At 45.7% G+C, this 25,742-nt stretch overlaps 8 protein-coding genes across 8 annotated transcripts; 6 read left to right on the top strand and 2 right to left on the bottom strand.

The window, feature by feature from the left end:
- Positions 1 to 744: 744 nt before the first annotated feature.
- Positions 745 to 3,507, top strand: PADG_01469 (uncharacterized protein; the record flags this gene model as incomplete). The annotated part of the gene is made up of 1 exon (XM_010758623.1): positions 745 to 3,507. One exon carries the CDS (start codon positions 745 to 747, stop codon positions 3,505 to 3,507), a length of 2,763 nt encoding a protein of 920 aa, XP_010756925.1.
- A 3,031-nt stretch (positions 3,508 to 6,538) lies between these two features.
- Positions 6,539 to 7,436, top strand: PADG_01470 (uncharacterized protein; the record flags this gene model as incomplete). The annotated part of the gene is made up of 4 exons (XM_010758624.1): positions 6,539 to 6,591; positions 6,615 to 6,669; positions 6,724 to 6,864; positions 6,918 to 7,436. The coding sequence occupies 4 exons, from the start codon at positions 6,539 to 6,541 to the stop codon at positions 7,434 to 7,436; spliced, it is 768 nt and encodes a 255-aa protein (XP_010756926.1).
- A 2,394-nt stretch (positions 7,437 to 9,830) lies between these two features.
- PADG_01471 (uncharacterized protein) lies at positions 9,831 to 11,003 on the top strand (the record flags this gene model as incomplete). Its single annotated transcript, XM_010759159.1, has 2 exons — positions 9,831 to 9,910; positions 10,082 to 11,003. The coding sequence occupies 2 exons, from the start codon at positions 9,831 to 9,833 to the stop codon at positions 11,001 to 11,003; spliced, it is 1,002 nt and encodes a 333-aa protein (XP_010757461.1).
- A 223-nt stretch (positions 11,004 to 11,226) lies between these two features.
- On the bottom strand, positions 11,227 to 12,733 carry PADG_01472 (uncharacterized protein; the record flags this gene model as incomplete). The annotated part of the gene is made up of 2 exons (XM_010759160.1): positions 11,227 to 11,861; positions 12,268 to 12,733. 2 exons carry the CDS (start codon positions 12,731 to 12,733, stop codon positions 11,227 to 11,229), a joined length of 1,101 nt encoding a protein of 366 aa, XP_010757462.1.
- A 774-nt stretch (positions 12,734 to 13,507) lies between these two features.
- PADG_01473 (uncharacterized protein) lies at positions 13,508 to 14,910 on the top strand (the record flags this gene model as incomplete). Its single annotated transcript, XM_010758625.1, has 4 exons — positions 13,508 to 13,574; positions 13,655 to 13,873; positions 13,965 to 14,147; positions 14,504 to 14,910. 4 exons carry the CDS (start codon positions 13,508 to 13,510, stop codon positions 14,908 to 14,910), a joined length of 876 nt encoding a protein of 291 aa, XP_010756927.1.
- Positions 14,911 to 17,023: 2,113 nt separating this feature from the next.
- PADG_01474 (uncharacterized protein) lies at positions 17,024 to 18,070 on the top strand (the record flags this gene model as incomplete). Its single annotated transcript, XM_010759161.1, has 1 exon — positions 17,024 to 18,070. One exon carries the CDS (start codon positions 17,024 to 17,026, stop codon positions 18,068 to 18,070), a length of 1,047 nt encoding a protein of 348 aa, XP_010757463.1.
- Positions 18,071 to 18,770: 700 nt separating this feature from the next.
- Positions 18,771 to 20,369, bottom strand: PADG_01475 (uncharacterized protein; the record flags this gene model as incomplete). Its single annotated transcript, XM_010759162.1, has 1 exon — positions 18,771 to 20,369. One exon carries the CDS (start codon positions 20,367 to 20,369, stop codon positions 18,771 to 18,773), a length of 1,599 nt encoding a protein of 532 aa, XP_010757464.1.
- A 2,684-nt stretch (positions 20,370 to 23,053) lies between these two features.
- On the top strand, positions 23,054 to 25,081 carry PADG_01476 (uncharacterized protein; the record flags this gene model as incomplete). The annotated part of the gene is made up of 3 exons (XM_010758626.1): positions 23,054 to 23,068; positions 23,192 to 23,784; positions 24,067 to 25,081. 3 exons carry the CDS (start codon positions 23,054 to 23,056, stop codon positions 25,079 to 25,081), a joined length of 1,623 nt encoding a protein of 540 aa, XP_010756928.1.
- Positions 25,082 to 25,742: the final 661 nt, after the last annotated feature.

Below are 25,742 nucleotides of genomic sequence, written 5' to 3' on the forward strand. Positions count from 1 at the left end.
CTCTTGCTGCCTCTCTTCATACCCGCCTGCCGTACCTGCCATACCCTCCTTTGTTGCTCCAAAGCCCACCCATCCATCCCTTCTCTGTCTTAAAAGATACCAGCGTCGATCGGTTTATATATTCCTCTAATACAACTTATTATTTCCTACTACTATTATTCCTTGAAAAGGAAGGGTCCTCCAGACAGTGAAAGTCTATCCGAATCCGAATCCCGCAACATATCTACAACTCCATGACGCATTTCCATGCTTGATATACGGCCAGTTTGAAACAACGCTCATTCCCTTTCCCGATTCGCCCGCAGTTTGGAGCGGGGGAAGGAAATTGAATTGAAGACGTGCTTGCGTGGTTATTTCTCAGAGTTGGGGATTTTTATAGTAGTTTTGTTTTGCTTTGCAAAAAACTGAGTAAGTCGAGGCTTAATTCCTCTCTATCATACTATCGCCCCACCCCCCTCGGTCGACACTTCATCCTTGGATTGTTCTGTTTTGCCGCTCCTCTTGCACGTTGTGATTTATCCTGATCCCCTGACCAATCCCTGTTTCAACGGTTTCCGCAGTGATCAAGCATTGCATCAGTGGACTGGGCTGGTTGATGTGGCGACTAATTCCCCAGTCTTTCGTTCACCCTTTTCTCCCTTACTATCCTCACCTGATTTCACCCTTCTCCCACTATCAACAAACATTCTGTGTGTTGTCACTGTTGGCTGTCATCCCCATACCTCTTTCCATCATTCTCCTGCAATGATACCCTCGAGAGACCAGAATAAAAGTGTCAATGATAATAATTACTTGAAAAGGTCGTTTGCGCAGTTGGAAGACCCAAGATCATTATACCCACACGACGTCCAATGCGATATCCATAATACGGCAATGTCTATCCAGATGCTTAATGAGTTTAATAATAACATTCCACGGATTGCCCCTACGAATCGAAGATCCCGTTCTCACTCCCGATCAGAAATATCCACCATACAAAATTCTCCCTGTCTTTCCTCCTCATTCCCGGCCTTCATGGCTACTACGTTGGCTGCACCGGATGGGTCAAGTTTCCGTTATAATGATGAGAAAAAAGACAGCTGTTTGGGGCCAAGGAAAATCATGGACATACGCCGCACAGTAGCTGCAGCCACATTGACCTCACCAAACACAACTTCAACTTCAGCATCATCCATTTCCGCTGCCACAACGATGAATACAACACTAGCACACAGCCTCGGCCGTCCCCACACTGCTGTTGGCTCTTCTCTTACCGCTCAACAGGTTCCTATTCGTTTCCTTCGCCGAGAAAGCCTATCCGTCGCTTCTGGTTCTGCCGATTCTTCACCTACCACGACTATCTCTACCTTCGATTCTCCTGTCGTTCTAGACGCATCCCCAAGCTCTTCACCAGAATCTCCGTCCTCCGTGCTTCCTCTTCAGTCTCTCAAACCTATCTCACGTCTTACGAATGATGATCGACTGCCTGCCCATCTGCAAACAGAGTCGCGTATGAAGTCACCTCCGTCCCTCGCTACTCATAGCCAATACCAATTCCCACCAGAGTCCCCAACGCGGAGAGCTCGAAATTTAAAGAACTTATCCCTTAAATTACCTCCTCTTTCGTCGTCTCGACAGACTATTGCTACGGCCCCTATTAGAGATCATTCACATAATATCTCAGCCCCCTCTTCTCCCATACAACATAGCAGCAGAAATCTGCGACGGAAAGCTCCAAACCTTACCATACAAACGCCTTCCTTTGATCGATCATTTTCTTCTAATATTGCAGAGGTCGTCCCTCCTACCCCAAATACTCGACCAACCCTTCGACATATTGAATCCTCGCCTTCTCTTAACTCGATATTTTCTCCAACTGCACCGTCTAAACCTTCACTAGCTCTCCCAGGCTTGTTCTTCCAATCGTCGAAACGGCCTATGCCAGGTACGTGGGAGGATCGTATCTTTCCAGATCGACCCTCCTTTTCGACCCAGCCAAGTTTCCAAAGCAGAGAAGCCCTGCATGAACTTGTCGAGGAAGATGATCCGCCAATATCGCGCGAATCGTGTAAGGGTAGTGATAAAGGGTATCCTGACGGCCCTATTTTAATATATGACTCGGGTCTCTATCTTTACCTGGAACCTAGCTGTGAAGAAGCCATGAAATTCGATGTGGTTATTAATGTTGCAAAGGAGGTGGCTAACCCGTTCGAGAAAGCTGAGCCGAAACAGAACACAGTGGTATCTGTCTGGAAGGCCACATTGCCCGACGCCCAGCGGCGACAGTCCTCGGTCGTGGAACCGGATACAGCACTTTCGGAAATTTCTTTCAAGTCTGCTTTTGAGTTTCAACCGGTTGAAGTGGAGTCACCATCTACTCCCAAGCCCAGCTCTCCTGAGCAACCAGAATACATACATGTGCCCTGGGATCATAACTCGGAAATTCTTGATGACTTGTATCCGCTTTGCAAGCTAATTGACTCCAGGATTTCACAAGGAAAAAAGGTCTTGATTCATTGTCAGTTAGGGGTTAGTAGGTCTGCGTCGCTGGTCATTGCGTATGGGCTGTACAAGAATCCAGATAAGGATTTTAATGCTATGTATAGCATTGTGAAGAGTCGGAGTTGTTGGGTTGGCCCGAATATGAGTTTGATCTATCAACTTACCGATTTCCGGTTGCGGGTTCAGGAATGTAACGGCAGTGGAGGTGGAGGTGGAAGTGGGGGCTGGGTGTCTTTTAGGAGATCGCCACGAGAGGAGTGGTTTAACAATTCGTCATCATCTCGCAGCATAAAAATGACGGAACAACCAACACCAGAATTCTCCTCGTCGATATCCACAGCCCCAAAACTAGCACGACCGCCAATTCCCCTTTTTCACCAAACTGCAGGCGACCCTAAGCAAAACTCTCCAACCACACACTCTTTCACAAACCATTTCACCGGGTCAGCCAACACGCAATTAAAACCCCAACCCTCAAAACAGCGCCGCAACCCCTCCCCTTCCCCCCGTCCCCTCCCCCTCCGTGAGAAATACCAATCATTCCACTCCCTTAGTCGTCCCCGCTACGAATCCACCACCACTTCCACAACAACCACATCAACCAATGCCAACACTTCTACTGCGACCACCACCACCACAACAACAACAACCACCACCACCATCCCCTCCTGCCGTACAATCCCCCGCTCATCTACCGTTCAAATGGACCTGGTCATGCAAGACCACAACCACATCCCAACAACACCATTTCTCTTCTCTCCGCGTGCCGCTGAATTTTGGAGAACGCCGTTTGCCCGTACTGATGCGGGGGATCTTGCATTTCATGATTCATCTCTGTTATCTGGTACAGGCGCTGTATCATCGCCTCGTGTTTCCATGGAGCTGATGTCTCCCACATTTCCCCCACTGGGTTTTGTTCGGCCGGTTGTCGGGTCGCCACCTGTAGCTGGGATGGCGGATCCACGGTCACCACCACAGCAAAGGAGGGAGCCGGTTTTTATGCGGAATATTGATGAATTTCTCTGAGTATTTTTTTCGTTTTTTTCTTCGATATTTGTTTTTGGCTTTCTTTCCACCTTTTTTATTCCCTTCCCCCTCATGCATTTATACATGATTTAAAAATTTGCGTGGGATGAGGAAAGAGAGGTGTTGATTAACCATTTCTTAATTTTGCGGAGTATGGATGGAGTTTGGTTATATGGAATACGGGATTCGACACTCTAGATTCTGAATTCTATGTATGGGATAATATGCGGATACACTATATAATTTGGGGGTTTTGGTAATGTTTTTGGCAATTTGGATGGAATGACATGAAAATGAGATGGAAGGATCAAGACAGCATCTAAATGCAACACAGCAACACAGAAACCACAGTTAGTTATTATATTGAGGGGAAATTTTTGAAATCTTTTTCGGTCCTTTTTGTTTGTTTGTTTGATTTCACAAATCAAAGCGGGCTTTGTGTGTGTCATAATGTTTAAACCTTGATTGTTTTGATTGTTTGAGAACCGATTACATTATATCATTCTCATATGACTTGTATGGGAAATTTTATATGCTCCTTTAAACTTCAGTTCAGTAATTTCTATCAATCTTTCCTCTTTGGCAACTGTATTGGCATTGAGTGTTTAAAAGAAGTATTTATATAAGTTCAACTACCTGTTCTTCTCTAAATAATAAGAGAACGGGAGAAGAAGGTCCTACAATCAATAAAGTTGTTCTTTGTCTCTGAAGTGAGACTTCTGCGTGAAATATTCACACTTTATGTATGACATGGTTTGATTTTACCTTTCTTCCACTGTTTATTTTCCCTCCAGTCTTAGTTTGAAGGAAAAGGGAAAAAAGGAAGTTTTAAAAAGAAACTTCAAGATTCTGGAAAGAAGATTTGAAAAGAAAGGCCATTCTTGAAGAAACTCTAAATGCATTCATTATTGTTAAACAGTTTCAAGAGATAGAAGCTAACTAAGGAACCAAGGTTGATTAACCTCTTGGGCAGAAAGAATGCAAGAGTCTCTGAATATTTAATGTGATTATCACTTGACACACTCTCTGGTTTCTCTCCATTTAACGAGATGTGACGGTTAGCCAACGGCTGAAAATGACGGTTTTTCGCTGCCGTTCTGTAATCGCGAGAGTAAATCCCCACGGCCACGGCCCTTCCCTCCACGCACCGCCGCAACATTTTGAGTCCCAGCATCTTCTCACCTGCTCACCCCACGGGTGCAAGCCAGAATTGGCTGAGCGAAGTGTCAAAAATGGTTTCCCCCCCCCCCCCCCCCTCTACATCATCATGTTCTCTCCAGTTTCAGATTTCTGTCATGCTGGCTGTGTCCGCTCCTGGTCTCATTCTTCCTTCTACCAGTAGTTATCTTATTTAAGTTGTCTTCTGCAGAGTTAACGCATGTCCTATCATTAGCCATGAAAGCACTCTCCCTCTCAGTTCCTCACCCCAGGTTCTCTCCTCGCTGCTCCCTGGGCCATCTTGACTATGGTGCCTCACTAGTAGCCTGTCAGATCTGATGGGCCTGATGATAAAATGAGCTAGAGCAAGAGCAATGCCTGCCCCGCGCTGGGTGCCATTTTTTGGAGCAGTAGATATAAAAGTGGGCCCAATGACAAACCCAGTGAGGATGAGGATGAGGATAAGAATGAAAGAGGTGATTCTGATGATAATATTTTTGATGACAATGAGGGCCAGCTGTCTCTAGAACACTACCTAGTTCAAGCAGAGAGTCTAGATGTCTCTCAGCTTTGACAGAAGTAGTACAGTGATCTAACTCAGGAGAAATTTCATGAAACCTGCAGATACTGGGAGAGGAAGGCAACCCTCTTGATCCCTCAGACCATGTCAAATTCTTACCAGTGTGTTTCAGGTATTGTAAGCATATCCATGTTGAGGCGGTGCAGCAATGATACTGGATCTCAGAGTCAGATGAGATTATTCATTTTTTGTATGTATTTTTCAACTGGTGGTATGATATCTATTATGATAAGAATGATCAACACTTCTCTAGTATCCAATATAAGAGCTTACTTGGAACAATTTGAAAGTTATAGCATTTTGTTGTTAAGCAGGAGATGCAATTAGAGCTCAGCAAAGATGTGATTGTCAAGATAGAAGATGTAAGCAGCTAATTTTCTCTATGCTCTAACTAATAGGGAAGTAGCTATTAATCACTTGCAGGTCATTGCACTCATGGCTGAAGAGTAAGAACTGAAATTCATCCAGCAGCTGAAGAAAAATATATACATTGAAGATATCACTGAGTTCACTCACATTCTTCTAATATAATCACTGAGATGACATTTGAGTATGGCTGGCAGTGTATTCATATGCTTTTCTTTTGTCAACTCACAGCTATCACTGCCAGCTGTCCAGAAGCACTTCTACATCTTCACTATCAGAATATAAAACTAACTCTAATTTGAGACCCAGAAGGTGGGTATCCGCAACTGTTTATATTTTTAAGATCAGATTTTACAATGTTAGGCTCAGCGCCTGATTGAGCCTTGACCGAAGGGCCCGGGGCCGATTAGACTCGGCGCCCGATTAGGCCTAACCCTCATCACGTGACCACGCGGGTTGTTATAATCCAGGCAGGCCCCAGCACCTCCTTTCATCCCATCAAGCTTAGTATTTTGTTATATAGCAGTTAGCAACGCAGAGAGTTTCCTTCTTATGCAGCTCGCATTCGCACCCTAACATACAAACAGGTTCCTTGAAAAGAAAGCTCTGTAGATGTTCTTGATTGTCATGATGCTATGAGCAGATTGACTGACTGAATTGACCAGGAATGAGTTTAAGATCTCTGAAATTATCTTTGATTCAACCTTAGTTCTTAGTCTGCATGTCTGTTTAGAGATTATGCTCTTTCATATTAAGGCACTCAAGAGAATTTTGACAACTGGATCAGTGCTGGATTTCATGGTAAAAACTATACAGTCTTAAGATACTGAAGGGCAAGGGATAGCAGAAGTTGTCATTAAGAATGAATTACTGTATAAGTATGTGTTTTGTCAGATGGAGTGGACATTCACTGAATTTCAAATCAACATGGAGAAGAGACTTGATAGCATCCACCATGGGATCCCAGATGCGTTGAGGAGGTGAGATCACAGACATTGATCAGATTACTCATCTGTACAATTTTTGATATGCTGCAGCCAAGGCCTTCAACAGCAGTGGTGAGTGTCCCTCAGTCCTCTTTATTTCTCAGACCAGTCAGATAACTAATTCAGTGGACAGAAGAAGTCACAGATGCTCTTCAGAATGTCATGCTTCAGCACTCAGATATCTGCATCTTTGTCCAACATTATGAGGTGGATGTTGATGTGAATGCACAGAGCATCATCTGCAAAACAGATTTCCAAACATCATTAGTGTGATTTACTAGTTCAATGAGTGCATCTATTGACTCAAATCAACTGTATAGACTCTCCACAGAAGAATCTTGATCCCTCAATATCCTCTCAGTGGTTCTTGCACGGCAGGATACAGTCAACAAGTGCAAGCAGGAATGGGAAGATTGCAAAGCCAAGTTAGAACAACGATATCACCTGCTGGCCGGCCAATCTACAAGTATGAATCACCCATGGAGCTGCTCATGGTGCTTCACAATGCAATAAAGACACATGGATCTCTTTACCTGGATGAGAACATCCTTCATTGGGATATTTCCAAGATCAATATAATAATAACCAGTTCTAAAAAGGCAGATGGTCACATGGGCATGCTAATTGATCTGAATCTTGCTAAGGAAGTTGGCAGTGAGTGCAGCAGCGCACAGCACCAGACCAGCACAACGGAGTACATGGCGATCAAAGTGCTCCTTAATGTCAACCAGACCTATTGTCATAACCCTGAGTCATTCTTCTACGTGCTTATCTGGCAATGTGGCCATCGCAGTTGGGAAAAACTGGATAAGCTACAGAGACAGAGACAGGACCAGTGAAAAGACAGCATGCTCAGAGAATGGTATACTGAAACTTATAAGAAAATTGCAACTTATAAGTGAGACAACATGGAAGCTGGTGGATTTGAATACCTTCTGCAGAAGTTTCCACTGGGATTCAAGTGTGTCAAGCCTCTTTGCAGGACCATATGAGGTGTGAAGGACTTATTGTCAGAACACCGCAAGACCCAAAAAGACTGTATGATCCTATTATTAAAGCATATGATGATGATGTGATAGCTCTGATTGAAGCCAAATAGGTTTAATGATTGCGCTGTTATGGTGAATAAGTATCATTTATGTTAGTCAGCCTGCTCAATGCATACTGTGTGTAGGTGCGGTGGGAGAATCGGATTGTGAGATGCCAGAAATTCTGGAGCAGGGTCGGTCGGCCTTCTTATGGTTGCTTGTAGTATATCAAGACGTGTTGATGTGCGCTCACTTCACTGCTGTCCTCAAAGAGTTGACAAGGAGAGTTCCTTCATTCCTTGAACCTCGCGTGTGAGATTCTGACATATCCATCCCCATCAAAATTGTAACCCTGGGGACAGATACCTCAGTGCCCTGTGTCAATCTTGTTTGATCATTGCAACTTCCAAGGTTCACATGCCCCACCTGTGCTCCTTCATATGCCCCCGCCTGAGGCAGCTCCAAGGCACATCCTGCAGGGGAAGCGATGCGGTGATTTTGCCATTGGTTGGAGAACAAAAGTGAGAGCCTACAAGTCAGCCTTGGTGGGTCAGAGGTGGATGGGAGGATGTAACCCCCAACGCCCAAGCCCTGCTGACATGGTGGATTCAGGATACATGCAGCCCATGACGCTCAGCATGGAACCTCCATGGGTAGGGAATGCATCATGAACCAGAGCAGGAAAGCAGAGAGATCGTGAAAGAAAAAAAAAATGAAATGAAATGAAAAAAGAAACTGCAAGTGAAGGAAAAATGGAAACAAGCAAACAATGGTGAAAACCTGCCTGCTGCACAGGGTTGCCAATCAGACAATAATCTCAATGATCGTCAAGAGACATGGCTGCAAAAACTCCAGTTGCCTTAGTCCCAGAGCAAGCAAGGTAACCTCACAAGATAGGCGTGGGTGGCCTAGAAACTGGCGAAGCAACTCTCCGACCATCCAGGCCTAGCTAGGCCAGACCCAGCAGATGAGCATCCAGAGACTCCATGGGTGCAGGGTGAAAAAGGTGGTGAGTGCCGGATAACACGACATCATCCCTGCAAGGTGAGGGGAGCAGTGTAGCTGGGGGAGAAAGAGGACGAGGAAGTGCATTGTCGTTGTGAGGGAGTGAGGTCGGCTTTTTATAGATTGAGCGGCGTCGTCAGGGCGGCGTGAGATGTTGCAAAAGCGGCGAGCCGGATGCCATCCCCAAAGCGGCAACAGCACGGGCAATCGCGGGTCTTGGTACTTATCATCAATATATGAATTTGATGAATATTCCAATAACGGATTATTTAAATTAGATATTATATAGATAATTATTAAATAAAATAGAGTGCATAAAATTTGTAATTTTAGTATCAAATTAATAGGTAAATGATTTAAATATAAATTCCAACAGATCATCAGGTAATAGAAGAGTTGGGTTGGAGAGATTCTCAGAGAAGGTTGATCTTGATAAAGACCTTATTATCAAACTTATAATATATTTGCTAGTTAACTAGTTGTCAGATTTGAAAAATGATTTAAAGTCTTCATGATAGTCATTTTTAGTGGCAGTTTCAGCCTATATATTTATTCAGGAGTCCAATTAACATATCTGGTTTAACTAATTTAGCTGATAACTATTTCTTTTAAGCTTCTTGACAAACTGGTTACTCAGCTGTTGAGTTTTCTGTATTTTATGAACTTACTGAGCAGCAAGCCTATGAGTAGCAGCTTCGGCTTTTATTTACTCTCACTGCTTTAGAGCAGCTAGTTAAGCTTAACAATAAGCGGTTTTCTTTGCAGTAGCTATCAGTGTTTTCTTTTATCTAAAAATGTCATATAAGAGCTTAGCTGACTTTACTGAGCAAGCTTATTCATTTTCTCAATCTTAGCTACTTTTATTCACCTACACGCAGTATTTCCTTTAAGAAGAGCTACGGCGTAACTAGTTATCTAAATTATTCTTATTCATAAAACTAAAAGATTTGTCTGAATGAAAATGATGTAAAAAGGAAAATATCTGGCTCCTACCACTAAAATGGCCCACAGAAATTAGGGTTAGAGTTTCCTCTCACTGACACTGATGCGCCAAAACTTTCGAACCAGATAGTCAGATAACTAGCAAACCGCTCGAAAACCCTCTCTATTATCTCCAAGAATATCCCAACAGCCATTGCCATTTCACTGACGGCACAGGGTAGAACAAGGTCCATGAGGTATTCTCTCTTCCCTGCTGCAATGTTCACTCCAGCTCCGGTACAGGGTGAAGCTGATCATCCGCCGCATCTGGAACCAAGTCAACTGGGCACAAAAGAATAGTAAGTTAAGTGGGTTGGCAACCGTTTCCGTGTTGATATATTTTTACCCTCGTGGTCTTCATATGGCGATAGGGCATTACCAATGTCGTATTTTCTCACGCTTTGAAAATTTAATATGTACTAGATAGAGTGAGGGTAATTGACTTTATATATTTATTTTTTGTAAACTAGCTGGGAATCATTCTACGATGACTCTCTCTCTCACCTCTCGTCGACACGGCGGAGACGGACCAAGCATAAGGGTTGCAACACGGAGGAAGATATAGTCGGCGAGAGCAGTAAAGCGGAAACAGAAAACTACGATAGCGATGGAGATGGAGATGGCGATGATGGAGGCAGCAACCACGACGACGATGACCCCGGAACATCTTGGTTTACAGAGCATAACGCACCCGAAAAGGTCATGAAATTCCTCACGTCAGAATGCTTTCCGCTCGCCCCTTGTAATACGCAATCGCAACCAATCATTCTTGACCTCGGCACAGGGAATGGGAGTATGCTCGCCCTCCTACGTGATGAGGGTGGTTTTGAAGCGTCCCGCATGGTCGGAGTCGATTATTCGCCGAAAAGTATCGAGCTGGCCAGGAGATTACATGATGGCTCCACCACTACTGCGCAAAGTTCGGATTTATCCAGGATTCGCTTCGAAGTATGGGATGTATTCGATAACAGGCCCGTGCAGACACTGGACTGGTTCCCGGCTGCTGAAGGCGGGTTTGATATCGTCCTAGACAAGGGGACGTTCGATGCCATTTCACTTTCCGCAGAGGAGATTGCTGATATTCACACGGCAGGGAATGTGGCAGCGCAGAATGGCGATAATTCTATCAAGGGTTCCCGCGTCTTACAGAGGAGGATATGCGAACGTTATCCCGGCATTGTGAGGGAATTAGTCCGCAAGGATGGGTTTTTGGTTATTACGAGTTGCAATTGGACAGAGGAGGAGTTGATTAGGTGGTTTACAAGGGAAGAGGGAGAGGATAGGTTGGTTGTATGGGATAGGGTTGCGTACCAGAAGTTTCGGTTTGGAGGAAAGGAGGGCCAAGGGGTGTGTACAGTGTGTTTTAAGAAGTTAAGTGGGAGTTCGAAATGATGTATCTGAACATCTGATGTTAATAAGGTGGAAAAGAGGGATAAGGAGTCATTGATATCAATGGGAAAAAAATGGAAAAAAAATGAAAAAAAATGAAAAAAATGATGAAAAATACCTTATATAAAACCTAGGTATAAAACTACGTTAAATTGCTCTATTACCCTGATCCACAACTAAGTAATAGGGAAGTTCATTACCTCATGATATATTTGTCGTAGATTAGTTAGTCTATCCCCTTTCTCAAGAACGCGACCACGCACCACCTTGCCCTGTTCTCCGGTCCCTCCCTCGGCCTCACAGGCATCCACTCCCTGGTAACCTCCCCCTCCTCATTCCTGGCATTGACATCCCTCTCCCATATCCTCTCCACAACCAAACCATTCGACACTGCAGTCTCAAAGAATGATGCAACAACTTCTCTTCCGGTATGGAACCCCGCAACAACCCAAGCTACTCCTCCTTCCCTAGCTCCCTTTTCATTGATATACGGTGATGGAGGCGCAAGAAACCACAACAGACTCCGCACAAGGTTCTCATGCTGATTCCTCATCCACAGACAGTCCGCTGCTATAATTCTTGTAAAGGAGCCCTTATTGTCCAGGGCGAATTTAAAGGGGGACGTTATCTTTGGATGTAGGTGAAGTGCTGCGTTTTCTTTCGAATGAGAAGATACTTCATCTGGGTTTAATATGCCCCATTCATGGGGCTGTATGGATACTCTGCACCGGAGGTGTTCGGGGATATTGTTGGCGACGTTTGCTTGGATAGCACCGTAGAGGGCCGGAGAGGAAGGATGGTCTGTTATGGTAACTTCGGCGGCACCAGCTAGAGTGCTTATGAGTGAGGGTAGAGCCGCCCCTGGTTTTCCATATGGGATTGTTGGTTTTCAGCTGGGGCTTTGAAAGTCATGTTTTTTTTCTTTCTTCTGAATGTATTTGAAGGTGCGACACAAAGGGAGGAGGAGCATTGTGGATGGAAAGAAATAATGGATATAGACCAAGTCTATATTGTTGTCCAAAGACCGCTTTCCACTAGTTAACCAAGTGAGATAAGAAAGCGGTATATTAATGTATTTATATATAAGTTAAGTAATTATATATAAATCCAGAACTACTGAGAGCAGCACGGAAGAAAGTGAGGGATAAAAGGTCAATCAACGTACGTTGGAAAAAGGAAGTATATGAAAAACAATTTCCCATTTCTTCTTGATTTCATGGCAAAAGGTTCCTCCTGATTGAGAGGAAAGAAAAGAAAACCAACTTACCTGCGCCGAGTTCCAACACTCTTTCTCCGTTGACGCACCAAATGGTATCCTTTTCGCCTTGAGCAGCCGTCGCTTTTTCGATTCCTTCAGCGACAACCAACCCCCCACCCCACAAATAATGCGCAAAGAGCCGTCTCCCCTCCTCAACCCCTCCTCCTTTTCCAAGCCTGTCCTCCTCTTCCCCTCGTTTGGGGTAATCAGGAACTATAACGGTCACATCACCCCACAGACCTGACTCGTATGCTAGCGCTTGACCAGGCTCTCCGAGACATGATGGCGCTTCATCAGGAAAGAGATGTGGGAGAAAACTAGTTAAGAGATCTTCTGCATCATCATCAGAAGTGGTTGGGAGGGTGGGAGAAGAGTGAATCTGGTTTGCTGAATGATGTTCCGTTGACCTGATAGTATGTTGCGAAGGTGAGATGTCCTCCTGATGGCGTATAACTTTTAGGCGGGAGGGAAGCATCGCAAAATTTGCCAGTTTGTCCTTGTGTTTTGAGGAATTTCGCTGTGAGAAGCGCCAAAATATTTTAAGAACCTGGGTACACACATAACATGGCTATATGAGCGGCAACAAAAGAACGGACAAAGATAGAAAAAAAAAAGTTAATACTTAGTTAAGGAGACGGCATTGATTCTTAGCCTTAAATAACTGGTTAACTTATCTGATGCGATAACTAGTTAACTAAAGCTTATCTGATCTGATTGAACCCTCGTTCCAGCCATCGCAAAGACAACTTCACTATACCCAAATCAACTCAACTCCAGATAGAAACGATGACGAAGAAAGACAATGAGGGTTGGAAGATAATTTCTATTCTGTTGCCAATAGATATGCCTCCTTTTCGAGCTTTTACGTTAGTGGAAGCTGATGTAAATAAGCCCTTTCTGCCTCGGATAGGTCGTTTTTGTCTCGCAGGATCCGTACTAATCCAACACTCTAAAGAACAAAAGCTCAGTGTGACTGTGCCAAAAATGCCTCATGATATATAAAATCAATATATGAAATTTTGTGATGGGGAATTGCGCCGGGGATGGTGGTAGTGTGTGGTCCGTCCGAGGTAGCTGGTTAGAGCTTGGTTTGAGGGGTTCATGACGTTCTGTACCATGAGGATGTAGTTGGATTAACCAGCCCAAGCCTCCCCTTTATAACTAGCTTAGATGGGCGAAATGTTTTTGCATTCATGGGCGGCTCAAGTTGTCTGCAAATCAGCCGGCTTGCCTCACAACCAAACTCATCATGACTGATCTCACCATCGATGACGTTGCATTTTCCCGCCTTAGAGACAAGGTCATTATAATTACAGGTATTGCAGCAGAGAGATACCTAGAAGTTTGATGCGAAACAGCATGGATGTTTCTAACATTTTAGTTATTTGATTGTTAGGTGGCTCATCCGGGATTGGTTTGGCAACAGTTCAACTTCTCCTCGCAAGTGGATCAAAGGTGGTAATTGGTGATCGCAATCCACCTCCACCAGAGCTAGTGGATGATGCCAATCTGACATATTTGCAAATCGATGTTACCAACTGGAGAGACCTGGTCGCATTGTTCAAGAAAGCAAGGGAAATTTATGGGTCGATTGATCATGTCTTTGCGAATGCGGGTGAGTTTTGAAAACTGCTGGCTGACGAGGAAGGGAGGGAGAAATGATATTAGTTGATAAATAGGTTGTTGACGCAAGTGATTGCCTAAAGGAATTTCCAGCAAAACCAGCTTCTTCGACGACGAAACTGATGAGAATGGAGATCCTGTCGAACCCAAGTACCCTACTCTCGACGTAAACCTAACGAGCGTGGTTAACACGGTGAAGCTGGCGATCTTTTATTTGAAGCAGCAGAAGGGCGGAGGGAGTATTGTTCTGACTGCTTCCGCATCCAGTAAGCTTCCCTTAGATTTCATGGAGTCGTGACGAGATTAGAACGCGGAGTTTTGATACTAAAGGCAAATCCAATATAAATACAAAAGGCTTCCAAAGGTTCTCATCAGTAGACTACAGTAAGTTTTGAAAAGAGAAAAAAAAAAAAAAAAAAAAAAAAAAAAAAAAAAAGGAAAGAGAGAGAGAGAGAGAAGCGGAAACATATCCATGACCAAAAAAGCCTCAGAAGTTTGGCCTAACACTGTATTTTTGACAATGCTCAGCAACTGCAAAGCACGGCGTCCTTGGTGGGTATTTCACTATCTAAAGAGCGTTGGGAAGTTTTCATGTACACAGAAAACTGATCATTCTCTCTAGGTCTAATGCGCGGCCTCACCCCGCATCTATATCCCGAACTCCCCATCCGCATCAACGCCATTGCGCCTAGCTGGACAGATACCGGAATCGTTCCACGCGCCCTTCTCGAGCTGGTAGGTGTTACCGTACAGTCTGCGCATGTCGTCGCTCTCTCCGTGGCGCTTCTCATGTGTAGCGATGGCGGGAACAGCGTGGATAGCGTGGATAGAGTGGATAGCTCACGCCATGGACAGCTGATATACTCTGTTGCCGGATTATACAGGGAGATTGAAGAGGGGATGTTGGAAGCGGTGGCTGGGTTGTTGTCACCTTTGTCACCTGATGGGTTAAGTGAAAATGAGGCTCTTGAGAGAGTTTTGGTGGCTGTTAGGACGATGAAGTTGGAAAAGGATGGTGTGAGTAAGTAGGGAATTAAGGAACCGAGGTGGGATGTCTTGATTGCTGCGGATCGTGCTTAGTCTTCTGTGCATTTGTACGTATGTGAAAAGGCTCCAACACGCTGCTGTAAACCACAACTTTCCTGGGTTCAAGGTACACTATTACCGTATGCGCAAGCCCCTGCATGTTGGGTTTGAAGAGAATTTCAAGATTGCATTTTTTGGACAAGCACATCTCAGAACGTATCTGATAAGAATACTTTGGCGCACCCGAAGCATTGGTGCTCAATAAGCTTCTCCATTTCTTTCATCAGTTGAACGTCCACGAGTGAAATTATTCTCGAACAATACTTGAGCTTTCATGATAGTGATTCTAGCCTGCAGAGGAAGCTTGTTCCACACATCCTCTATTATTCCATGATAATTTATTCTGCACCAACAGGGTTACCAATGTGTGCACTCCAGGCATGGACTCGAGGAACAGGCATTTCTAGGACGCCACGAGTCTGCGCAACCATTAATTAACGCAACCGACAAATCGTCGAAGGCGAGTAACTTGCAAATTCCATCATCGCGACCTCTGATGCCGTGGGGTACTACTTAGGTCCAGCGATAGGATGGGATGCTCTGGCGATTGCAGCCAATCCGTTATCCATTGAAAGTCGAAATGTTGTGTTGTAGGTGCCCTCTGCTAACTTAGTGACACATTTGTTCACACCAACACTTCTAGCAGCAATATACTGGAGTTCCACCACATTGAAGGATGTGAATTGATCCCAGAGCTGCTATTCCTCAATCCAAAGCCAGCGTCCATTTGTGTACCGGGAGAAATTTTCATGGTGGTCGAGACTAAGATCCGACACTGGATGCGACTGAGTCTGGTGATCGGATGGGCACACCCCATGTGAGAATATCTTTGAAAAGCTGGGGAATGGACGAATATGACCATTCCTATAAAGCGATCGTGCGCCCTTTGTCTCTGTGACGAAGAAACTCAAGGTGCCCCGGGCATTCGTGTTTCTGAGCTTAAGGGGAACTAGTTATTTAGTTAACTAATCACCGAGGATAAGATTAGTCAGCAGTCAGCCTTGTTGTGATCCATGGAACTTAACGGTCCCATAAAATCGCTCGTGGAAGAACAGAAGATTCAGGATATTACTACGTGGAAGACTTGTTGACAACGATCCATTGTCCCTGCAAGGGAGAATCGGATTGAGATTCTTAACCTTTCTTCCTGCCCACACATTGATAGATAGATGCTGACTCCGGCGAAGAAGTGAAACTCATTACTAGTTACCGACCCGGTAAATTTCCCATTGCCTATTTAATTGGGATTTGCTCAACACGCAGTAGATATTGCAGCGTGTTACAGTCTTAAGTGCTGATGATGTCCTATATAACATCCACAATGATGACGAGTCTATACAGGCCTCGTCAGCATTCAAGGCTCGCATATCGATAAGTATGAGGGGTCCCGACAAGGGCTGGTCTAACTGCCATAATACACGGCTGGATGGTTCAGCCTCCTCCGCACCTTTATTTTGATGCAGTGATCTTTCGACAATGCTGCTGTCCCCAGTCTGCATGGCATTACGAACCGCATCAGTTACCAGTTTCCCTATACTGTACCGTTTAAATTTATTCGTGCAGACAAATAAGAAAATTTTCTCTGGTATTGACGGTGGTTGCGAAGACGAAATCTTCAATTATTTCTCTTCACAGAGTGAACCCTGGAATCCCTCCTTAAGTTAACTACCTTCACAGGTCAAGAGTAAAAATGGAGAATTATACCTAGTCAATACTGGCCATTAATTTCCTCGATCACTATAACAGCCCTAACTGCACGATGGTCGGCATGGCCCGTGGAACCCACCCTGCACAACCCGCCGCGTCACAACCAACCTGCTCTCCCAACCTTCGCAACCCACGATATATACCAAGTACGGTACCTCATAAATGGGAGGAATGCTTCCACCAGCAAGAATATGATAGCTTGCATTCATTCATACAGCTGATGTCTCCTAGAATTTAAACCGTCCTAAAGGTGCAAGCGAAAACCAAAGCCATTCAATTCGAATAACCAACTCCATATACACATATCAAATAACTACTTCTTCACAAGCACATCCAGAACATAAAAAAAATGGATCCCCTAACCACCAAATCTTTCACAACCTCCCGCCATGTCACATACATCTATTACGCCTCGCAGCCACCGACAGCTTCCCACACGGATCCAGCCCTCCTCTTCCTCCACGGCTTCCCCGATGGCCCTCTCCTCTGGCGCCCCCTGCTCCCCTATCTCCTCATGCTCCCAAACCGCCTCATAATCCCCTCCCTCCTCGGTTACAGCCCAACATCCACCCCGACCACACCCTCCACATATAACTCCCAGGATATGTCCGCAGATCTCGCCGAACTCCTCGCAGCCGAAAACATTGACAAAGTCGTCGCCATCGGCCACGACTGGGGCAGTTTCATGGCCACGCGCCTATACGTCTGGCAACCCACGCGAGTCTTGGGCCTGTGTCTATTGAACGTCGCGTATTGGCCGCCCAGCCCGGAGGCGCCGTTTGACCTGAATGAGACGAATGCAGCCGCAGAGAAGGCGTTTGGGTATCCTGGGTTCTCGTACTGGGAGCTATTTACGGCGGAGGATGGGGCGTCCGTACTGGAGGGGAATGCGGAGCGGTTTTGGGAGGCAATGCATGGCGATCGGGAGCAGCCGCGGTGGATGAGGGAGATGTTTTGTGCGAAGGGGGCGTTGAGAGGGTTTTTGGAAAAGGGGGATGCGAAGAGTGAGAGTGCGGGGGATGGTAGGCTTAGGGAATATGCGCGGGAGGGGAGTGTGTATAAGGAGGATTTCTTTCGGCGGCTGAAGGACAAAGAGAGTGGTGGCATTGCGCCCGCACTGTGTTGGTATAAAGCTTTCGCGTGGAATGAAAATTTTAAGGTTGAGAAGGCGCTGGATGGGGAGAGATTGGCGTTGCAGGTGCCGACGTTGTTTGTGGCTTGTCACGATGATGCGGTGTGTAGGCCGGAGTATAATGAGATGCCCCTGCACGCAGGTTTGTTGCCCGATTTGAAGGTTGTGGAGGTTGCGGGGTGTGGGCATTGGGGGATTATGTATGAGAGGGCGGAGGAGTTGGCGGGCATTATTCTCGGATTTTTGAAGGAAAAGTTTGCGTAGAGCTGGTCTTTCGCATTCACTCGATTTGAAAGGTGTCGGGAATTGCATCTCATTTCCCTGGGTTTGGATCAACACTGAGGTATGCAGAAACCTGTATTTTTCAATGCACAATGCTGACTCTGTTCAAGCAGAGCTGCAATCAACGCGAATATCGACAGGCTCAAGCTTGCATGGAGGGGATGGGAGGAGATGATGTTGTTAAAGCTGAAATCCAACATGCTTTGCATTTAGCGATATATAGATCATAACTTCGATGAAAAGTGCAACATCAGCAGGCAGGTTAACTTCAGTCTCTTCATCAACTCTGTTGAGGACCAGTACATGCACAGTTACCCTTCATTCCACCAGCTAAAGGATGCTGGGAAACCAGAAACCGGGACAGGGTCTATGAAAAGAAGCACAAAACTGCATGGACGCGAATCTAACCGCCAAAAAAAAAAAAAAAAAATTAAAAATTAAAAATTAAAAATAAAATAAAAAATAAAACGACGCAGTAATTATAACAAGCTGATCATAAAACATAGCTTGTATATCGGGGGTATCATACGAAATGGCAAAGAACTACACGTCAGAAAGATATGGATGGCAGCACTGAACGACGCCAAAAAAGAGGGAAAAGGAAAAGGAACGACAAGACTAAACTCCATCGCAATGCATCAAACACACACGTGTATATACTCAACCTCTTAATCTCCCCACCTCAAATCCGCCGATACCAGTTCGCCTGCCTCTTCCAACTCTTCGTCCGCCGCCTAGAAGCCAACTTTCTTCTCCTCTCAAACGCATCTTGTTCCCCACCCCGTCCCCTCTCCCCAGCAGCCCCCGATTCCTCATCTTCATCTTCTACCATTTCAACCGGAACCCCCTCAACCATCTTCACCCTTTTCCCTTCCCAAAACGTAATCCCTCCCGCAACCATGCCGGTCACAGAGCCCGCAGCAACGAGGAACCCCACCGCCCAACCAGGTCGCGTAAACCGGTTAAACCCCCACATTATGCCTGCCAGACAGGCTTGCAGAGCTGTGTTGATCACGTACATCCAGACGAGGAGGTCGAGGAGATAGGGTTTTGTCGGTGGTGCGCGGGCGCCCGTTAGAGGGGCTGGGGGGATGGAGGAGGGTGGGAGTGGGAGGGCGGGGTTGGATTGGAGTTCGGAGAGATTGTGTGCTGGGATATTGCTGTTGGTTGTAGATGACGGTGAGGAAGAGTAGACGGGGGGAGGGCCGATATCATCGGGCAGTTTATCGCTGTTGGCTAACCTGAACCAAGCTCTATGGATGCCTGCCAGCTTGCGGAGGGCGGTGTGAGAGTTCATCAGCCGCCATTGAAGGAGGTAGCAGAAGTCCCTGAAGCGCCAGGGAATGAGGCCGAAGCCCGTAACGCAGAAGAGGGCGTTGAGAATCTGGGAGTCGATTTCTATCCACATTTGTCTTGGAGAGTCAGGCGCCGTGCATGATGGGTTACACATTGCCGGCGCGGCATTGAGGAGGAGGAAGAATATCATTGCACCCCAGGCAACGATGTTGAGGCCGTAGATTGTAACGAAGAAACCGAAGGGGGTTATTATGAAGTTACCAAAAGCCTTCAGGCCGATTACTATGGCTTCTTTCCATGTGTGTTTCGGTGGGAAGCGATAACCGTTGGGGTATCTGCCAGCTACATCGGGGACGGGGGGAGCAGAGGAGGGAGTATCAGAAAGAGTGGGCTTTCCCATCTCCTGTGGGGATTCCTTTTTCGCCTCGATGGCATCAGCAGAGCCTCCTGCCTTTCCGAAACCAACTTGTTGTAGTTGTTGTGGTTGTTGGTTTGGTCCCATTTCCGATATTCTGCACAAGTCAGGGTTACGGACCGGATCGGTGGAGGCGCGCCGTAGTTGCGCTTCATGTTCCCTCAGGAAATCCAGCTGCGTGTTTTGGGGGCCGAGGACACTGTCACGGGCAGCAGAAGCAGAAAAAGCACATGCTGCCAGGGTATTAGCCCGGGACAATTTCCTTCTCTGGATATCATGGGGAGTGCTGCCTCTCCATTCCAACTGGCCTTCCTCCGTCCAGCCATCAGTGCTGAAGCAGCCAGTACGGATCTCATTAAGAGTGGGTGCACGAGAAATGATATCCCCTGTAGCCATCCACATGCCCGTGGGAGGGTTTGATACCAGGAACCTCAGGGAGGCACTTTGCAGGCGGCAAGTGGTGATTGAAGAGACGGTGTTGGAGCGTTGGGGTTCTCTATTTGAGACTGGAGGGTTAGCAGTACACGAGGGATAGCCATGTGCGTCTTCCACAGCAGGGAAGGGCTCCATTATCGCAGAATCCTTATTTTATATACACGCCAGATCCGGTACAACTGAGGAGAAGACCGCGAACGATAAAAGGGTGTGCATTCCAACATCAGGAAAGAACCGAGCGAGGGAGCTGGAAGTTTGAAAAGCAACATATAGCTCAGTTGAAGACAAGTGATGCAGAGAATGATAGCATCGTCTTATGTGTTATCTAAGAAGGTATTGGCAGTGGGATAACTCGTTTGTTGTATGAGGATAGAATAGGAACAAAGAAGAAACGCCGAATGACGCAGAGCTCTGTGATTGGCGGGAAGACGGTACAACCGCCGTAGCTTGCATTGCAATTGGTCTGCAGAGAAGCAAAACAAAACAAAACAAAATAAAAAACTAAATATGGTGAGTATTCTCTTCGACAGCAAGTAAGAAGTTATTCTATCATATCTTGTTCTGCCCCTGTGCCCATGAGAAATGAAATAATGATGGCAATGCAGTTTTGCAGGTTTGTGGGGGTACAGAGTATGTTCGAATGGCCTTCTCAGAAGCTCCGCAATTAGAGGGGGGTCCGTCGGCCGGGCGCATTTTTACACATAGAAATACTCTGACAGAGATGAAAATAGTGAAAGATCAGAAAAGTAAGAGATAAATTTTTCTCTACTTTTATTCCTTTTATGCATTTTCTCCTTCTCTTTTCCTTTTTAACTTTTCCTTTTTCTCCTTTTCTTTTTATCTTTTTACTTTTTTTTTTAATTTTATTTATTTTATTTATTTTTATTTGAATTATCATTGCCGCAATTCTCTGCAAGTTAAATCGAGAGCGGGCATTGAGTGGTACCCGATGGCGACATGGAAAGTGGCAAATGTTGGCAGTGGGGCTGAGGTATCGCGTAAGTTACCTTCTATTTCTGCTACAACCAACTTCTGCATATCCTGTGTTGGGCGCATCCAGAATGCAAGAATGCAGAACAACCCAAGAGTAGCCAGAGAATAATTAGGCGGACAAAAAAAAAAAAGTTCTACGGAGATGGACTGGTTGGTTATTGGTTGCAGAAAAAAAAAGATTTTCCCTAGTTCATATGACCTTTTTGATTCAATTGGAAGAAATACCCTTTTGATAGTTGTTAAAGAGTCTGATAAGATATTTGAAAACAGATGATAATAGCCAATTTTATTTTATTTTACTTTCTTTTTCTCCCCCTTCTTTTTCCCCTCTCCGGTTCTGCTCTTCGCTGGGTCCGCTTTGCTGCCAACACAAAATCCCTGTTTGGTGGCTCTAGTCAGGAACATAGCAGCAAAAAAACCTTCCCTCTGGCTGGGTGGAAAGAGCAAAAAATAAAACAAAAACAATGTATTCGTCAATCCGCCAGAATTAAATGGAGGAAAGTTTCAGTCGTCAATCGAACTGAGAAATAAATAAGTAAATTTCACATTCTGAACCGCTGCAATTGGTAAAAACAGGGCACTGAGAAGTAAAGAAAGTATGCTGAGAATTTAATGATGGGAGGGGGGGGGGGGGGGGGATATAAAAATAGACCCAAAGAGTCAGAGCCCGGACCCGCAATCTTCTCCAAACCCAAACCGAAAGAAATAGTTATTGGGAGCTGGGAAGTTAAATAATATCAAAAAACAGAGCATGAGAGAGCAAGCAGATGGAGTGTGAGTTCTCCCTCCCTTGCTATTGTTTCCAAATAACTGTTCTTGTTAGTCTCTGCCCCAGGTCACTAGTTGGCATTGACTGTTGTAGTTCTATGTGCCTAGGGAGCTAGCTGTTGACCATACGAACGAGGGGGCGGGGATTCTTCTACGGTGTCCCTTTGGGCCTGGGCAGGTTGTTTGCTGGATAGATAACTTATTAATAAAGATTGAGATAAGTTGGTGAACTAGTCATCGAAAGAAGAGGAGTAAAAGCCATAGCTGCTTGGAGCCAGGGCGCAGGGTAGATCCAGTTAGAAAGAATAATTAATTTCGTAGCTCATCCAGAATATGTCATGTGGATAGTAGATATTTTTCATGCGCTCGCTCGTTCACTGCACCTTTTTTGACCATTTTCTCAGCTCACCCTTGATTTTTATTTTTTATTTATTTATTTATTTATTTATTTAATTTTTTTTTTTTTACTCCCAATATTTTTTATTTCATTTTATTTTTATTTCTCACCTCCCAGCTTTCTGTTAGACTTCGAAAACCGGGGACTTCTTTGGGGCCTTGTTTTTCATATTTCTGAATTGTATTTTAAAAACTATCTATTCTCTTTTTTTTTTTCCCCTTTCTCTAGTTAAAACACTCTCTCCAACATTTTTCTCCTCCTCAATCTTCATCGAGACCCTCTCGCATCCTCACTCTCTTCTTTTTCTTCTTACACTCTCTTCGGTTATTCTATGTCTCTCTTCCACCCGTTCAACGTATGTTCCCACTTCCCTTTCCTATCAGTATCCATCCAGCCTGATCGTTCAATGCTCCACTGTCTCTTGAACCGCCGGCCGATCCTCCATAACCAATTATTGTTTGGTGCTAGTATATTTAGTAAAATAAATAATCAGCTCATTGCCGCGGATTCAAATTTTTTTTTTCTTTTTCCCTCTCACCTAATTCTATTCCTCTTCCTCTTCCTCACTTCCTTCTCCCCCTACTGATTCCCCCCCGCCCTGCTCTTTCACGACAAGCTCTCTCCCTCTGAGACTTGCTGTGGAAGAGTCCGTTCGTATAAAATGGCTTCGTTCAAAGTTAGTAGTTCTGGCCTCTGTTCCTCATCTTCAATCCAAATGGGATCTACCGCCGGATGAGCCATCCTTTCAAAATTCTAGTTCTGACCAACGCCCAACAAATTTCCCCTTCTTTCTCTACAGGAACCTTCCTCCACCCTCTCGCGGCCCGTTAGCCATATCACCCCCCCCCTCAGTCAATCCAATGGCCGTCACCACTCCCATTCCGTCTCCCTCGGTGCCGTCAACATCAACCACCGCATCACCCGCCGGAAAAGCATGTCCTCCACCGCCGCCAATGCTGCTGTTGCCGCTGTGGCCGCAGCCCTAGGCGAATCCCCAAGTGCCGCTCCCCTCTCCACCTCCCTTCACCGTCGAGGACTGAGTTCGCGAAGAGCCATCGAATCCACGTCCGTGGGAGCCTCGTCCGGATTTAGTTCTTATCTCTCACGAAATGGTGCTCAAGATGCCGGCACTGGCCTGGTACGCAAGAATTCACCTAATTCCATTGATGAGAATACGGCGGTGGAAGATGTTTCCCCCCCTATGACGGAAGCAGGCGCCGTCGGTGTCAGTAGTAGTAGTAGTGGTGGTGGTGGTGGTAGTTTGAGCGGGAGTGGTGGTAAACCCATAAGCACGAAGCAGCGGAGTCGTAGAGCCAGTGAAGGTTCCCACTTGGTCAGAGCTGACGGGAAACGTGTTATGAATGAGTTGAGATGTGATCGGTGTGGAAAAGGGTATAAGCATAGCAGCTGCTTGACAAAACATATGTGCGTGTGTCCTCCATCCATTGCCCTCACTTTCCTTCGACAATATGCCACTTCTGTTTTACAATGCCTTCAGGCTGTTGTATGCAGCGTTGCATGCCGTTGCTGTCATCATAGAGGAATTGATTTGCTCCCTGCAATTCTGATATGAATATTATTTACTTGGTTTTCTCTCCCGCATTTCATTAAACTTCAAATACTTTAATGTTTATCATTGTTTTGGAGAATTATTTATTAACAAACTGTTGACAGGTGGGAACACGACCCAGCATGGGCCTACACATCCAAACTCCTTATCTCAAAACACCAGCAAGTCCAGCTCCTTGAAGCTGCAACTGTCCTGGTCAACATGAACCCGGAAAACCCAGGATCATCAGACCACCAACCCCGCAATGGAGAATCGGATCGCTCCTCCTCCTCCCCAACGGCCTCCGGCATCTCCGAACTACGGGACGGCGGGAGCTCCACGGAAACCACACCACCCCCAACTGGCGAAGAGGGAAGCTTCTCAGCGAAACTCAGGGACGCACACCATCAGCACCAGCACCAGAGCTGCACTCCTAATCGCCAGCACCACTTCAGCACCAGTAGCTTCTCCCGCTCTTTTCAATCTATCCGTTCAAGCTCCTTCACCGGCAGCGCCCCCACCTTCTCCCCCTCCCGCTCCCACTTCCGCCAATCGAGCACAGACACTAGGCCCTCCACAGCAGACCCCAGCGGGCTGCTGGATGATGACGAAGCCGGCCTCGCCGCCGCCATTAAGCTGTGTCATTTCGGCACACCTCGCACTGGTCCCGTGCCTATGTCCCCGGATATCCCTCCCGTGCCGCCATTGCCGGCTCGCTTCCTGGATAGCCAGAGCATGGGAGTGGGCGCTGGCAACAACATGGCTGCTGGTATCACCAATGACAAAAACAACAATACCGCTACCAGTATTTCCGTCAACACGCATAGCTTCGACATGCTTGTCAAAGCGGCTAAACAGGAAGCCTCGTCCCCCACGCCTACCGTATATAACCCGATCACTATGCATCAGACGCTGTCGTATCGTGTTTCTGATGTGCGGGATGTGAAGATGGATGATGCGTTGCTGGGTTCTCGTAATTCTACTGGCAGCAGTGGTATTGGTGGTAAGAAAAAAGCCAAGTCTATATCCATGTCCATGTCCAACGCGGAGATGGATGATGATGACTTTGCGCAGGACCAGGGTTCTGTTGTGCCGATGGATGATGATGACGATGGGGTTTTTGGGAGGATGGAGGAGTGATTTTGAGTGACTGTACAACTTGTTGTACCAAGATGAGAAATGTGTTTCTTTGTTCTCTTATCATGATATTATGGCCAGCTACAAATGCCCCATTTTCCCTCACCCCGTTACTTTTCTTTGTCACATTTATTGATATGTTCTCTTTTGTTATTATCGTCGTTCAATTGATAAATAACAACGTACTGTGCCATACTGTACCTATTTCAGTTATTTTCATTGTCGAGAGTAATCTGTCGGTCAAATGATCGGTTTTTCCAGGAGTTATCCCAACCACGTGACTGGAAGCACGCACTTTGGCAGATTACATTCGCTCTCCATTGCTGAAGATGCTCTTGGTAGTAAATGGTTTAAACCAGATTTCGAAAAATTTCTTCACTTTCCATTGGACGGTTCAGCGTGATTTGCATTGGCCTGCCTGACAGTTTCACTAGGCTCGGATTCACATCAGGGGTAAACATAAGGAGGTCATCGCGGGGAGGATGATCCCTGTGAGGCGTTAAGGGAGAAACAGCGAATGAATATTCCAGCATGTGTATAATATCCTATAAACATATGAGAGACACGTGTTTAGAAAAGATATCAGTCGTGAAGGTCATTATAACCTGTAATAGAATCTCTAAAATCCACAGGACGCGATGCGAAAATTGTAACATCATTGAAA

This window comes from Paracoccidioides brasiliensis, assembly GCF_000150735.1.
Source record: "Paracoccidioides brasiliensis Pb18 unplaced genomic scaffold supercont2.2, whole genome shotgun sequence".
Classification (NCBI taxonomy): Eukaryota; Fungi; Ascomycota; class Eurotiomycetes; order Onygenales; family Ajellomycetaceae; genus Paracoccidioides; species Paracoccidioides brasiliensis.